The sequence below is a fragment of the Salmo trutta genome, chromosome 33 (genome assembly GCF_901001165.1).
Source record: "Salmo trutta chromosome 33, fSalTru1.1, whole genome shotgun sequence".
In the NCBI taxonomy this organism is placed as follows: Eukaryota; Metazoa; Chordata; class Actinopteri; order Salmoniformes; family Salmonidae; genus Salmo; species Salmo trutta.
In genome coordinates, this window is record NC_042989.1 from 29,967,976 (window position 1) to 29,982,975 (window position 15,000).

Below are 15,000 nucleotides of genomic sequence, written 5' to 3' on the forward strand. Positions count from 1 at the left end.
CTGTGAGGAGCTGTCTTTGGCCTGAGAGAGAGCTATAAAAAATTGATTATGCGTCAGTGTCATTTCTCTCAAGGTCGCTGCTCCTGTCTGTCTGTCTGTCTGTCTGTCTGTCTGTCTGTCTGTCTGTCTGTCTGTCTGTCTGTCTGTCTGTCTGTCTGTCTGTGTGTGTGTGTGGTTAACACTTTGCTGGGTGATTGATGTGACTGTGGAAGCCGGCAAAATCGGCAAAACTATATGCCAACGGTGTACCATGATTTATACAACATTTTATAAGACAGAAAAACTGATCTCTCCATTCCTTCACATCTGTCTCTTCAGAGAATCCAGGTAGAGATGCTAGCAGTCAGAGGATCACAAACCAGCACAGCACCTAATCTTTCCTTCAGGGATTTTTTTTAAATAAAGATAACACGTGCCGCCTTTCAAGATAAGAACACGTGCCGTATAATTTCCTTCACTGATATAAAATATCTCCCCCCGCAATCTGGAATGATTGGAATCATCTCTGCTGGGCTGATTTGATTAAGGTGAGCTGGAATGTACCAAAACACAACAGGAGGAGGGAGGATCTGAAACAGCAACCTGTCAGTCATGGCTAAGACCCTTGGGAGACTTGAGCAAATCCAACGGCACGCATGCACACACACAGACACACGCACACACGCATATGTGCACACACACACACACACTCTAAACGCTTATCCATGTGGCTCATGACATTTGCCTTCCAAAACTGATTTCCCAGGGCATTTCTCTGATGTCTCCATCCTGTATCTGTCTCCTGTATCTGTCTACTGTATCTCCTGTAAGCTCCCGAGTGGGCCAGCAGTCTAAGGCATTGCATCTCAGTGCTGGAGGCATCACTACAGACCCTGGTTCGATTCCAGGCTGTATCACAACTGGCCGTGATTGGGAGTCCCATAGGGCGGTGCACAATTGGCCCGGGTTAGGGTTTCGCCGGGGTAGGCCATCATTGTAAATAAGAATGTGTTCTTAACTGACTTGCCAAGTTAAATAAAGGTTAAAAAATGTATAAATAAAAAATGTGCCTCCTGTATCGGCCTCCTGTGTCCGTCATGTACACCAGGAACTGAACGACATACACTGCAGGAACCAGATCTCACACAACACCTCTCCACTATCTGGGGATGTTAATGCTGTTCTCCTGTCATATCTCGCTGTATGGTCTAATTTCCTGCCCACTGTCGCAGATCACAGGCGGCAGGGAAATGTGTGTGTGTGTGTGTGTGTGTGTGTGTGTGTGTGTGTGTGTGTGTGTGTGTGTGTGTGTGTGTGTGTGTGTGTGTGTGTGTGCGTGTGTGTGTGTGTGTGTGTGCGTGTGACATGAAAAGGCCACAGCAGCAGGACTCTCCACAGGGACAGCAGGTGACATTTTTACCCTGAAAATGTCACCGTTTCCATTCATCAGCATGCATACTGTACCATAGTGTGTGTGTGTGTGTGTGTGTGTGGTTCTACCTTGCCCAGTCCGGGGGTGTCTTTGATCTTGCTGGCGGCCCGTAGCAGGCAGGGGGGGGCAGGGGGAGGGCTGGTCTGCAGGGTCCCACTGAAGTTGGTGGGGAACAGAGGGGGGTCACACACCACTGGGGGGGGCGCTGGGCGCTGCTTCTTCCTCTTAGAAGACAGGTTCAACTTCTGGGCAGCTCTACAGGAGAGAGGGGGGAGAGACTTAAAACCAACGTTTACCAACCATACAAACTAAAAGACTAAAAGAGAGCGGGAGAGAAACAGAGAGCGGGAATGAGACAGACAGAGAGTAAGAGAAATGTTTTGTCCCCGGACTGTAACAGAGCACAGAGTGTAAGCCATTGTGAGAAAACAACTGAGGAGAGTGGATAAGTGGTCGCCTGGGAAACCAACACTAAACATAGTTGTTCCATGCCATCATGCTGCACCACTGCGGTGGCTCCATGTGCAATGTATGTACTAATTGCTCATTCATGTTGCTAATTGGAGATGTATTACATGCCCAGCAGTAACACACACACACGCCCAGTTTACCACAGCAGTAACACACACACACACACACACAGTTTACCACAGCAGTAACACACACACACACACAGTTTACCACAGCAGTAACACACACACACACACAGTTTACCACAGCAGTAACACACACACACACACACACACACACACACACACACACACACACACACACACACACACACACACACACACACACACACACACACAGTTTACCACAGCAGTAACACACACACACACACACACAGTTTACCACAGCAGTAACACACACACACACACACAGTTTACCACAGCAGTAACACACACACACACACACACAGTTTACCACAGCAGTAACACACACACAGGCAGTGACATCTGTAACTGGGAAGGGAACGCTGGTTCCTTTCATCTGCTTCAGTCCTCACAGTTTTGTCTTCCTCCTCTTCTGTCTCTCATCTCCCACCCCTCTCCCTCTCCTCTCTCTCTCTCATCTCCCACCCCTCTCGCTCTCCTCTCTCTTTCATTCCCTCTCCTATCCCTGTTCTCTCCTGGATTGTCCAAAAATTCCTAGCAATGCTAACATTAGCTACATAAAATCCGGTGCTCTCCACTCAATCTTAGCTAGCTACGACAACAAAAGGTATTCCTACTAATTGTGTTCCTCCTTTAGGAATGTCATTGTTTTTCCAAGCTACTATAATGAACTCTAGACCTTCTTCATCAGCAACCATTGACAATGCATTGAGTAGAACACTCAGTCTGGCATCAGTCCTCAATCAGTCCTCAATCAGTTCTCAATCAGTCCTCAATCAGTCCTCAATCAGTCCTCAATCAGTCCTCAATCAGTCCTCAATCAGTCCTCAATCAGTCCTCAATCAGTCCTCAAGAGAACCTTATTGTGACGTAACAGGCAACTCACAAATAGTGGCTCGCTATGGCCTCTATGGGACCAGTGCTGATCTAGAATCAGTTCTGCCTATTAGATAATAATAATTCATATGGTTACATGGACAGGGGGGGGCTGATCCTCGATCAGCACTTGTACTTTGAGCTGCTATATAAATATGGGCCCGGTACGGACCGTGTCTGTCACCACAGACACACAGAACGGGGAAAGGATTCACTTTCACAGTGGTTACCGACGCAAATACAGACACGGTTACTGACATGGCTACAGACGATGCAGTTACCATGCGGTTACAGATGCGATTATCAACACGGTGGATTCCATTGGTAACAGTTGCTGGTTACCAATGGTTACAGAGTCATTGTCATGGCAGCCTGACTCACCCACTCAATCTATCAATACCCACAAGGTGCTCTTTTCAACACTGTCTTCTTTATGAAGGCCTCTCTCTCTCTCCCTCATGCCCTCTCTGTTCTCTTTGTCAAACGTCTCCCTCTCTCTCTCTCCCTCATGCCCTCTCTGTTCTCTTCGTCAAACGTCTCCCTCTCTCCCTCATGCCCTCTCTGTTCTCTTTGTCAAACGTCTCCCTCTCTCTCTCTCCCTCATGCCCTCTCTGTTCTCTTTGTCAAACGTCTCCCTCTCTCTCTCTCCCTCATGCCCTCTCTGTTCTCTTTGTCAAACGTCTCCCTCTCTCCCTCATGCCCTCTCTGTTCTCTTTGTCAAACGTCTCCCTCTCTCCCTCATGCCCTCTCTGTTCTCTTTGTCAAACGTCTCCCTCTCTCCCTCATGCCCTCTCTGTTCTCTTCGTCAAACGTCTCCCTCTCTCTCTCTCCCTCATGCCCTCTCTGTTCTCTTTGTCAAACGTCTCCCTCTCTCTCTCTCCCTCATGCCCTCTCTGTTCTCTTCGTCAAACGTCTCCCTCTCTCCCTCATGCCCTCTCTGTTCTCTTTGTCAAACGTCTCCCTCTCTCTCTCTCCCTCATGCCCTCTCTGTTCTCTTTGTCAAACGTCTCCCTCTCTCCCTCATGCCCTCTCTGTTCTCTTTGTCAAACGTCTCCCTCTCTCCCTCATGCCCTCTCTGTTCTCTTCGTCAAACGTCTCCCTCTCTCTCTCTCCCTCATGCCCTCTCTGTTCTCTTTGTCAAACGTCTCCCTCTCTCTCCCTCATGCCCTCTCTGTTCTCTTTGTCAAACGTCTCCCTCTCTCTCTCTCCCTCATGCCCTCTCTGTTCTCTTTGTCAAACGTCTCCCTCTCTCTCCCTCCCTCATGCCCTCTCTGTTCTCTTTGTCAAACGTCTCCCTCTCTCTCTCTCTCTCTCCCTCATGCCCTCTCTGTTCTCTTTGTCAAACGTCTCCCTCTCTCTCTCTCCCTCATGCCCTCTCTGTTCTCTTTGTCAAACGTCTCCCTCTCTCTCCCTCCCTCATGCCCTCTCTGTTCTCTTTGTCAAACGTCTCCCTCTCTCTCTCTACCTTTTCATCTCCCACTGACTGAGTTATTTCTTCCTCTGTAGGGTGTGTGTTTTTACCCATCAGGCCTAGGGGGTTAAGGCCTACTCAATCACCACCAATCACAGCCGGAGTCTGAGAGCACAGGAGTGATGTGTGACTGTCTGTGTGGTGATGAAGAGGAGCCGAAAGATCACTCCAGATTCAAGTTGAAATTTGATGTTTTTACAGGTCCCCAGGACGTCGGGAGACACCGTCAGAACCGTCCACTAGGGGCAAAAATGTAAAAGTCAAAACAAGTGGCCGGAGCTGGGATTGAACTGTGGCTTGAGTCTATGGAGCGGGAGCTCCCTGCTTCGACCACTGGGGCATCCTTTCACAATGACTTAGCAAGGTGAGTCTTAATAACAGCTAAACTGTTTATCTGTTTTAAACCTATCCCAAACCTTAGTCCTTAACCAATCTTAATTAATACCTGAAGTGAATTATCCCTATCTAAAACCTTAATCCTTAGAGGAGAGAAGAGCAGAGAGTCAAACAGCACTGTCATAGATCCAGTTTTAACAAAGGGAGTTTCTTTGTGTGTGTGTGTGTGTGTGTGTGTGCGTGTGTGTGTGCGTGTGTGTGTGTGTGGGGGGGGGGGATTGCATGTGTAGGTAAGGGGGGGGGGACCGTGCGTGTGTGTATACAGTAGGTATGTGCACCATGTGTGTGTGTGTGTGTGTGTGAGCGTTGATTTATCTGCAAGGGAGGTGTGCATGTGTATGTGTTTATGTCAGTGTGCACCGTGTGTGTGTTTGTGTGTATATGTGCACGTGCGTGCATGTCTTTGAGCGCAGGTTAAAGTAAGAGGTCATCAAACCGCACCATGAGAGGCCCTTGAAGGAATGTTTAGTCTGTTGTCACAGTTTCAGGAAAGTTGCTGTGGTAATTGAAACAACACTTTTTCTGAGCAATAACGTGTGTGTGTTTGTCTGAGGAGTTGTGTTCCAGTTGTGTGAAGTGCAAAGTGAGATAATTATGATGTCACTCATTAATGAGTGAAACCTCTCCTTCTCTCACTCCCTCCTTCTCCTCCCCCTCTTTCTTTCTCTCTCTATCCCTCCCTTACTCTCACTGACTAAACCTCTTTAATGATCTGGCAGTGTCTGACAATCTGAAAAGTTTCCTGAAAGCACCCACACATTTCTCTGTGAGAGCTGAAGCTAATTTTACCCCTGCTGTCCTATATAAACCCAATGAGGTAATGTTAGCTACCACTAGCCCACACAGCTTAACCACTGCTGAGGGTTGCAAAGGGAAGGTATATTACTGGAAACATTCCAAGTTTACCAGTAAAATACCAGAATTGTGGTATCTTTCAAGGACTTTATGTAATCTATCACAAGCCATCTCTGTGTCTCTGTGGATGGTTTGTCCTCTGACAAATCAACTATAAATGTCAGTGTTATCCCCTCTTGGTGATGTCATTCGGAAACATCATGTTAACTTTCACTGCTATGCAGATGACACACAGCTGTACATTTCGATGAGACATGGTGAAGGCCCAAAATTGCCCTCGCTGGAAGCCTGTGTTTCAGACATAAGGAGTGGATGGCTGCAAATGTTCTACTTTTAAACTCGGACAAAACAGAGATGCTTGTTCTAGGTCCCAAGAAACAAAGAGATCTTCTGTTGAATCTGACAATTAATCTTGATGGTTGTGCAGTCGTCTCAAATAAATAAATAAAACTGAAGGACCTCAGCGTTACTCTGGACCCTGATCTCTCTTTTGACGAACATATTAAGACTGTTTCAAGGACAGCTTTTTTCCATCTACGTAACATTGTTAAAATCAGAAACTTTCTGTCCAAAAATGATGCAGAAAAATGAATCCATTATTTTGTCACTTCTAGGTTAGACTACTGCAATGCTCTACTTTCCGGCTACCCGGATAAAGCACTAAATAAACTTCAGTTGGTGCTAAACACGGCTGCTAGAATCCTGACTAGAACCAAAAAAAATGGATCATATTACTCCAGTGCTAGCCTCTCTATACTGGCTTCCTGTTAAGGCAAGGGCTGATTTCAAGGTTTTACTGCTAACCTACAAAGCATTACATGGGCTTGCTCCTAACCATCTTTCCGATTTGGTCCTGCCGTACATACCTACACGTACGCTACGGACACAAGACGCAGGCCTCCTAACTGTCCCTAGAATTTCTAAGCAAACAGCTGGAGGCTGGGCATTCTCCTATAGAGCTACAATGTGAGAGAAGCAGACTCGGTCTCAACTTTTAAGTCTTTATTGAAGACTCATCTCTTCAGTAGGTCCTATGATTGAGTGTAGTCTGGCCCAGGGGTGTGAAGGTGAACGGAAAGGCACTGGAGCAACGAACCGCCCTTGCTGTCTCTGCCTGGCTGTTCCCCTCTCTCCACTGGGATTCTCTGCCTCTAACCCTATTACAGGGGCTGAGTCACTGGCTTACTGGTGCTCTTCCATGCCGTCCCTAGGAGGGGTGCGTCACTTGAGTGGGTTGAGTCACTGACGTGATTTCCTGTCTGGGTTGGCGCCCCCCCTTGGGTTGTGCCATGGCGGAGATCTTTGTGGGCTATACTCGGCCTTGTCTCAGGATGGTAAGTTGGTGGTTGAAGATATCCCTCTAGTGGTGTGGGGGCTGTGCTTTGGCAAAGTGGGTGAGGTTATATCCTACCTGTTTGGCCCTGTCCGGGGGTATCGTTGGACGGGGCCACAGTGTCTCCCGACCCCTCCTGTCTCAGCCTCCAGTATTTATGCTGCAGTAGTTTATGTGTCGGGGGGCTAGGGTCAGTCTGTTATATCTGGAGTATTTCTCCTGTCTTATCCGGTGTCCTGTGTGAATTTAAGTATGCTCTCTCTAATTCTTTCTTTCTCTCCCTCTCTCTCTCGGAGGACCTGAGCCCTAGGACCATGCCTCAGTACTACCTGGCCTGATGACTCGCTATCCCCAGTCCACCTGGCCATGCTGCTGCTCCAATTTCAACTGTTCTGCCTGCGGCTATGGAACCCTGACCTGTTCACCGGACGTGCTACCTGTCTCAGACCTGCTGTTTTCAACTCTCTAGAGACAGCAGGAGCGGTAGAGATACTCTGAATGATCGGCTATGATAAACCAACTGACACTTACTCCTGAGGTGCTGACATGTTGCACCCTCGACAACCACTGTGATTATTATTATTTGACCATGCTGGTCATCTATGAACATTTGAACATCTTGGCCATGTTCAGTTATAATCTCCACCCGGCACAGCCAGAAGAGGAATGGCCACCCCTCATAGCCTGGTTCCTCTCTAGGTTTCTTCCTAGGTTTTGGCCTTTCTAGGGAGTTTTTCCTAGCCACTGTGCTTCTACACCTGCATTGCTTGCTGTTTGGGGTTTAAGGCTGGGTTTCTGTACAACACTTTGAGATATCAGCTGATGTAAGAAGGGCTTTATAAATACATTTGATTTGATCTCGTGGCCATTTTGGGTACTTCTGATTTTTACAGGCGTCTGTAATTATCTCTAGCCCTTATCACATGTCAAATATATGAAATGATTTAATAAGATTACTTAAATAAAAAACTGTAAAACATTTTATAACTGTAAAACATGATCCTAAGTATAATCAGTGAAAGAGTTGCTGAATTAACAGAAAATAATTCCATTATTGATTAGATGCCTTTTCATTAACTGGACGATTTTCTCTTGAACCATATGGCCTACTAGAAACTAGAGGTCGACCGATTAATCGGAATGGTCGATTAATTAGGGCCAATTTCAAGTTTTCATAACAATCGGTAATCGGTATTTTTGGCCACCAATTTGCAGATTTTTTTTATTTTTTATATAAATATTTTTTAACTAGGAAAGTCAGTTAAGAACACATTCTTATTTTCAATGACGGCCTAGGAACGGTGGGTTAACTGCCTTGTTCAGGGGCAGAACAACAGATTTTTACCTTGTCAGCTTGGGGATGCAACCTTACGGTTAACTAGTCCAACACTCTAACCAGCTGCTTTACATTGCACTCCACGAGGAGCCTGCCTGTTACGCGAATGCAGTAAGAAGCCAAGGTAAGTTGCTAGCTAGCATTAAACTGATCTTTTAAAAGCAATCAATCAATCAATCAATCATAATCACTAGTTACCTACACATGGTTGATGATATTACTAGTTTATCTAGCCTGTCCTGCGTTGCATATAATCGATGTGGTGCGCATTCGCGAAAAAGGACTGTCGTTGCTCCAACTTGTACCTAACCATAAACATCAATGCCTTTCTTAAAATCAATACACAAGTATATATTTTTAAACCTGCATCTTTATTTAATATGGCCTGCTAACATGAATTTCTTTTAACTGGGGAAAATATGTCACCTCTGCAACAGAGTCAGGGTATATGCAGCAGTTTGGGCCGCCTGGCTCGTTGCGAACTGTGAAGACCATTTCTTCCTTACAAAGACAGCCGACTTCACCAAACGGGGGATGATTTAACAAAAGCGCATTTGCGAAAAAAGCACAATCGTTGCATGACTGTACCTAACCATAAACATCAATGCCTTTCTTAAAATCAATACACAAAAGTATATATTTTTAAACCTGCATATTTAGCTAAAAGAAATCCAGGTTAGCAGGCAATATTAACCAGGTGAAATTGTCACTTCTCTTCCGTTCATTGCACGCAGAGTCAGGGTATATGCAACAGTTTGGGCCGTCTGGCTCGTTGCAAACTAATTTTCCAGAATTTTACGTAATTATGACATAACATTGAAGGTTGTGCAATGTAACAGGAACATTTAGACTTATGGATGCCACCCGTTAGGTAAAATACGGAACGGTTCCGTATTTCACTGAAAGAATAAACGTGATAGTTTCCAGATTTTACCATATTAATGACCTAAGGCTCGTGTTTCTGTGTGTTATTATGTTATAATTAAGTCTATGATTTGATAGAGCAGTCTGACTGAGCGATGGCAGGCAGCAGCAGGCTCGTAAGCATTCATTCAAAATAGCACTTTCGTGCGTTTTGCCAGAAGCCATTCGCAATGCATTGCGCTGTTTATGACTTCAAGCCTATCAACTCCCAAGATGAGGCTGGTGTAACCGATATGAAATGGCTAGCTAGTTAGCCGCGTGTGCGCTAATGGCGTTTCAAACGTCACTCACTCTGAGACTTGGAGTGGTTGTTTCCCTTGCTCTACATGGGTAACGCTGCTTCGAGGGTGGCTGTTGTCGATGTGTTCCTGGTTCGAGCCCAGGTAGGATCGAGGAGAGGGATGGAAGCTATACTGTTACACTGGCAATACTAAAGTGCCTATAAGAACATCCAATAGTCAAAAGGTATATGAAATACAAATCGTATAGAGAAAAATAGTCCTGTAATTCTTATAATAACTACAACCTAAAACTTCTTACCTGGGAATATTGAAGACTCATGTTAAAAGGAACCACCAGCTTTCATATGTTCTCATGTTCTGAGCAAGGAACTTAAACGTTAGCTTTCTTACATGGCACATAATGCACTTTTACTTTCTTCTCCAACACTTTGTTTTTGCATTATTTAAACCAAATTGAACATGTTTCATTATTTATTTGAGGCTAATTTGATTTTATTGATTATTATATTAAGTTAAAATAAGTGTTCATTCAGTATTGTTGTAATTGTCATTATTACAAATAAATAAATAAAGGGGGAAAAAATTGGCCGATTAATCGGCATCGGCTTTTTTGGCCCTCCAATAATCGGTATCGACGTTGCAAAATCTTAATCGGTCGACCTCTACTAGAAACTCATGGAAAAAATGGAAGCCGGTATAAAGAAATGTATATGAGTTACGATAGATTGCCATAGATTTTCTATTAATTACCATAATGACTGAATATTCTGGTAACTTTGATACTCTACCGGTAGCTTTGCAACCCTACCACTGCCACTGTTAACAGCAGCTGCTGCATTATTCTGAACATGTTGCAGGTGTGTGTGTGCCTCTCCCTCTCTCACTAGGTGTTAAGTGATAGCATGACCAGAACAACAGTAACAGTCATTTTTATAACAACAACAAAAACTCAAGGTAAGCACAGCATCCTACCCATGCCTTTAAAGAACCATTCATGAGCCACATCAACAAGCTTGTCACTTGCAGTTCCTTTCTATAAACACTCCTCCCCTCCCTCCACACCTCCCCACACCCCTCTCTCACAGCTCTCTCTCCTACCCTCCCATCCCTCCACACATCCCTCTCTCACAGCTCTCTCCCCTACCCTCCCATCCCTCCACACACCCCTCTCTCACAGCTCTCTCCTACCCTCCCATCCCTCCACACACCCCTCTCTCACAGCTCTCTCTCCTACCCTCCCATCCCTCCACACATCCCTCTCTCCCCTACCCTCCCATCCCTCCACACATCCCTCTCTCACAGCTCTCTCCCCTACCCTCCCATCCCTCCACACACCCCTCTCTCACAGCTGTCTCCCCTACCCTCCCATCCCTCCACACACCCCTCTCTCACAGCTCTCTCCTACCCTCCCATCCCTCCACACACCCCTCTCTCACAGCTCTCTCCTACCCTCCCATCCCTCCACACACCCCTCTCTCACAGCTCTCTCCCCTACCCTCCCATCCCTCCACACATCCCTCTCTCACAGCTCTATCTCCTACCCTCCCATCCCTCCACACATCCCTCTCTCACAGCTCTCTCTCCTACCCTCCCATCCCTCCACACATCCCTCTCTCACAGCTCTCTCTCCTACCCTCCCATCCCTCCACACACCCCTCTCTCACAGCTCTCTCCCCTACCCTCCCATCCCTCCACACACCCCTCTCTCACAGCTCTCTCCCCTACCCTCCCATCCCTCCACACATCCCTCTCTCACAGCTCTCTCTCCTACCCTCCCATCCCTCCACACATCCCTCTCTCCACTACCCTCCCATCCCTCCACACACCCCTCTCTCACAGCTCTCTCCTACCCTCCCATCCCTCCACACATCCCTCTCTCACAGCTCTCTCTCCTACCCTCCCATCCCTCCACACATCCCTCTCTCACAGCTCTCTCCTACCCTCCCATCCCTCCACACATCCCTCTCTCACAGCTCTCTCCTACCCTCCCATCCCTCCACACATCCCTCTCTCACAGCTCTCTCTCCTACCCTCCCATCCCTCCACACATCCCTCTCTCACAGCTCTCTCCTACCCTCCCATCCCTCCACACATCCCTCTCTCACAGCTCTCTCCTACCCTCCCATCCCTCCACACATCCCTCTCTCACAGCTCTCTCCTACCCTCCCATCCCTCCACACATCCCTCTCTCACAGCTCTCTCCTACCCTCCCATCCCTCCACACATCCCTCTCTCACAGCTCTCTCCTACCCTCCCATCCCTCCACACATCCCTCTCTCACAGCTCTCTCTCCTACCCTCCCATCCCTCCACACATCCCTCTCTCACAGCTCTCTCCTACCCTCCCATCCCTCCACACATCCCTCTCTCACAGCTCTCTCCTACCCTCCCATCCTCCACACATCCCTCTCTCAATTCTCCTACCTCACATCCCTCCCCACTCCTCTCTCACAGCTCTCTCCTACCCTCCCATCCCTCCACACATCCCTCTCTCACAGCTCTCTCTCCTACCCTCCCATCCCTCCACACATCCCTCTCTCACAGCTCTCTCCTACCTCCATCCCTCCACAATCCTCTCTCACAGCTCTCTCCTACCCTCCCATCCCTCCACACACCCCTCTGTCACAGCTCTCTCTCCTACCCTCCCATCCCTCCACACATCCCTCTCTCACAGCTCTCCCCTACCCTCCCATCCCTCCACACATCCCTCTCTCACAGCTCTCTCTCCTACCCTCCCATCCCTCCACAACTTCTCATATCCCTAATTCACAGCACTCTCTTCTACCCTCCCTCTCTCCTTCCTTCCATCTGATCAGCAGTGAAGAGTGTCTATGGAACACTGGTGACTAAAACTGCACCTGGACTCCCAGACAGCCCCTCCTTCCTTCCCTCTCCTCCCCTCTCATCTCTTTCATCTACTCATCCCTCTCTAAGGACTGAACCGCCACACAGAGATAAGATAGAGAGAGGAAGAACAAGATAAATAGAAGACAGAACAGGACATAGGGAGGTTAGGGATGGAGCACCACCTGAGATATACATGATGGTAAACTGACAACACACTGCCTCACATGATGGTAAACTGACAACACACTGCCTCACATGATGGTAAACTGACAACACACTGCCTCACATGATGGTAAACTGACAACACACTGCCTCACATGATGGTAAACTGACAACACACTGCCTCACATGATGGTAAACTGACAACACACTGCCTCACATGATGGTAAACTGACAACACACTGCCTCACATGATGGTAAACTGACAACACACTGCCTCACATGATGGTAAACTGACAACACACTGCCTCACATGATGGTAAACTGACAACACACTGCCTCACATGATGGTAAACTGACAACACACTGCCTCACATGATGGTAAACTGACAACACACTACCTCACATGATGGTAAACTGACAACACCCTGCCTCACATGATGGTAAACTGACAACACCCTACCTCACATGATGGTAAACTGACAACACACTGCCTCACATGATGGTAAACTGACAACACCCTGCCTCACATGATGGTAAACTGACAAGACACTGCCTCACATGATGGTAAACTGACAACACACTGCCTCACATGATGGTAAACTGACAACACACTGCCTCACATGATGGTAAACTGACAACACACTACCTCACATGATGGTAAACTGACAACACACTGCCTCACATGATGGTAAACTGACAACACACTACCTCACATGATGGTAAACTGACAACACACTACCACATTAGTTACTAATGCTAGTAGGCCTTTGCTCAGTGAGATAACACACAAGAAGAAAGACAGTATGAAAATGAGCGGAGAGGAGAGAGAAGAAGATGAGGAGAGAGAGAGAAGATGAGGAGAGAGAATAGGAGAATAGGAGAGAGAAGTAGATGAGGAGAGGAGAGATGATGAGGAGAGGAGAGAGGATGAGAAAAGAGGATGAGGAGGAGAGGAGAGAGGAAGAGGAGGAGAGGGGAAGAGGAGGGGAGGAGATGAAGAGAGAGAAGAAGATGAGGAGAGAGGATGAGGAGAGAGGATGAGGAAAGGAGAGAGAAGAAGATGAGGAGAGAGAAGAAGATGAGGATGAGGAGAGAGAAGATGAGGAGAGAAAAGAAGATAAGGAGAGAGGATGCGGAGAGGAGGAGAGGAGAGAGAAGAAGATGAAGAGAGAGGATGGGGAGAGGAGAGGAGAGAGAAGATGATGAGGAGAGAGGATGAGGAGAGGAGGGTAGTCAGTTTAAGCTTCCTGTCTCTCTCCATGTGTGTCTAACATGCTCAGGGAACAGTAGAACATTCCCTAGAGACTACTGAACAACAGAGTGCAAGAAAGAGGCAGGCCTCCATTCCTCCCTCAACCTGTCCCCATGGAAACCACCTGGAACAGCCCAGCTCCCCTCCTCACCACACACCTACAGGCACACACAGCTTGCCTCCTCTCCAACACATTCAGCAGTCTGCTGCTTCACTTGCAATTACAGAATGCACACGCATACAGAGGACATCACATACTCACCACAGCGGACATCACATACACACACAGCGGATATCATATACACACCACAGCGGACATAACATACACACACACACAGCGGACATCACATACACACACACAGCGGACATCACATACACAGCGGACATCACATACACACACACAGCGGACATCACATACACACACACAGCAGACATCACATACACAGCGGACATCACATACACACACACACAGCGGACATCACATACACATACACAGCGGACATCACATACTCACCACAGCGGACATCACATACACACACAGCGGACATCATATACACACCACAGCGGACATCACATACACACACACACACACACAGCGGACATCACATACACACACACACACACACACACACACACAGCGGACATCACATACACAGCGGACATCACATACACACACACAGCGGACATCACATACACACACACAGCGGACATCACATACACAGCGGACATCACATACACACACACAGCGGACATCACATACACATACACAGCGGACATCACATACTCACCACAGCGGACATCACATACACACACAGCGGACATCATATACACACCACAGCGGACATCACATACACACACACACACAGCGGACATCACATACACACACACACACACACAGCGGACATCCCATACACACACACACAGCGGACATCACATACACACACACACAGCGGCCATCACACACACACACAGCGGACATCACATACACACACACACAGCGGACATCACACACACACACAGCGGACATCACATACACACACACAGCAGACATTACATACACACACAGCGGACATCACATACACACCACAGCATGTACAAGGATACCTGGATTCGTCCATGTAGCTCACATTGCCTTCTCTCATTCTATTTGTTTTGAAACCATTCAACAAAGATGTTCCATGTCCAGCTCTGTGTGCTGCTGAAGGACATTCTCCCCCTACCACTTAACCGAGTGTAAATACACTAGTGATGTCACACTGTTGTCCTCTCTTATGATGATCAG

At 47.3% G+C, this 15,000-nt stretch overlaps 1 protein-coding gene across 1 annotated transcript in view; it reads right to left on the reverse strand.

Annotated features, from left to right (window-relative positions):
* Nucleotides 1-300: 300 nt before the first annotated feature.
* Nucleotides 301-15,000, reverse strand: part of LOC115172106 (kinesin-like protein KIF26B) — a 127,555-nt gene continuing 112,855 nt past the window's right edge. The window contains exons 5-6 of the mRNA XM_029729290.1: nucleotides 1,480-1,666; nucleotides 301-336 (exon numbers count right to left, since the gene is read on the reverse strand). Coding sequence (XP_029585150.1) covers nucleotides 301-336; nucleotides 1,480-1,666 — 223 coding nt within the window. The remainder of the gene's footprint in view (nucleotides 337-1,479; nucleotides 1,667-15,000) is intronic.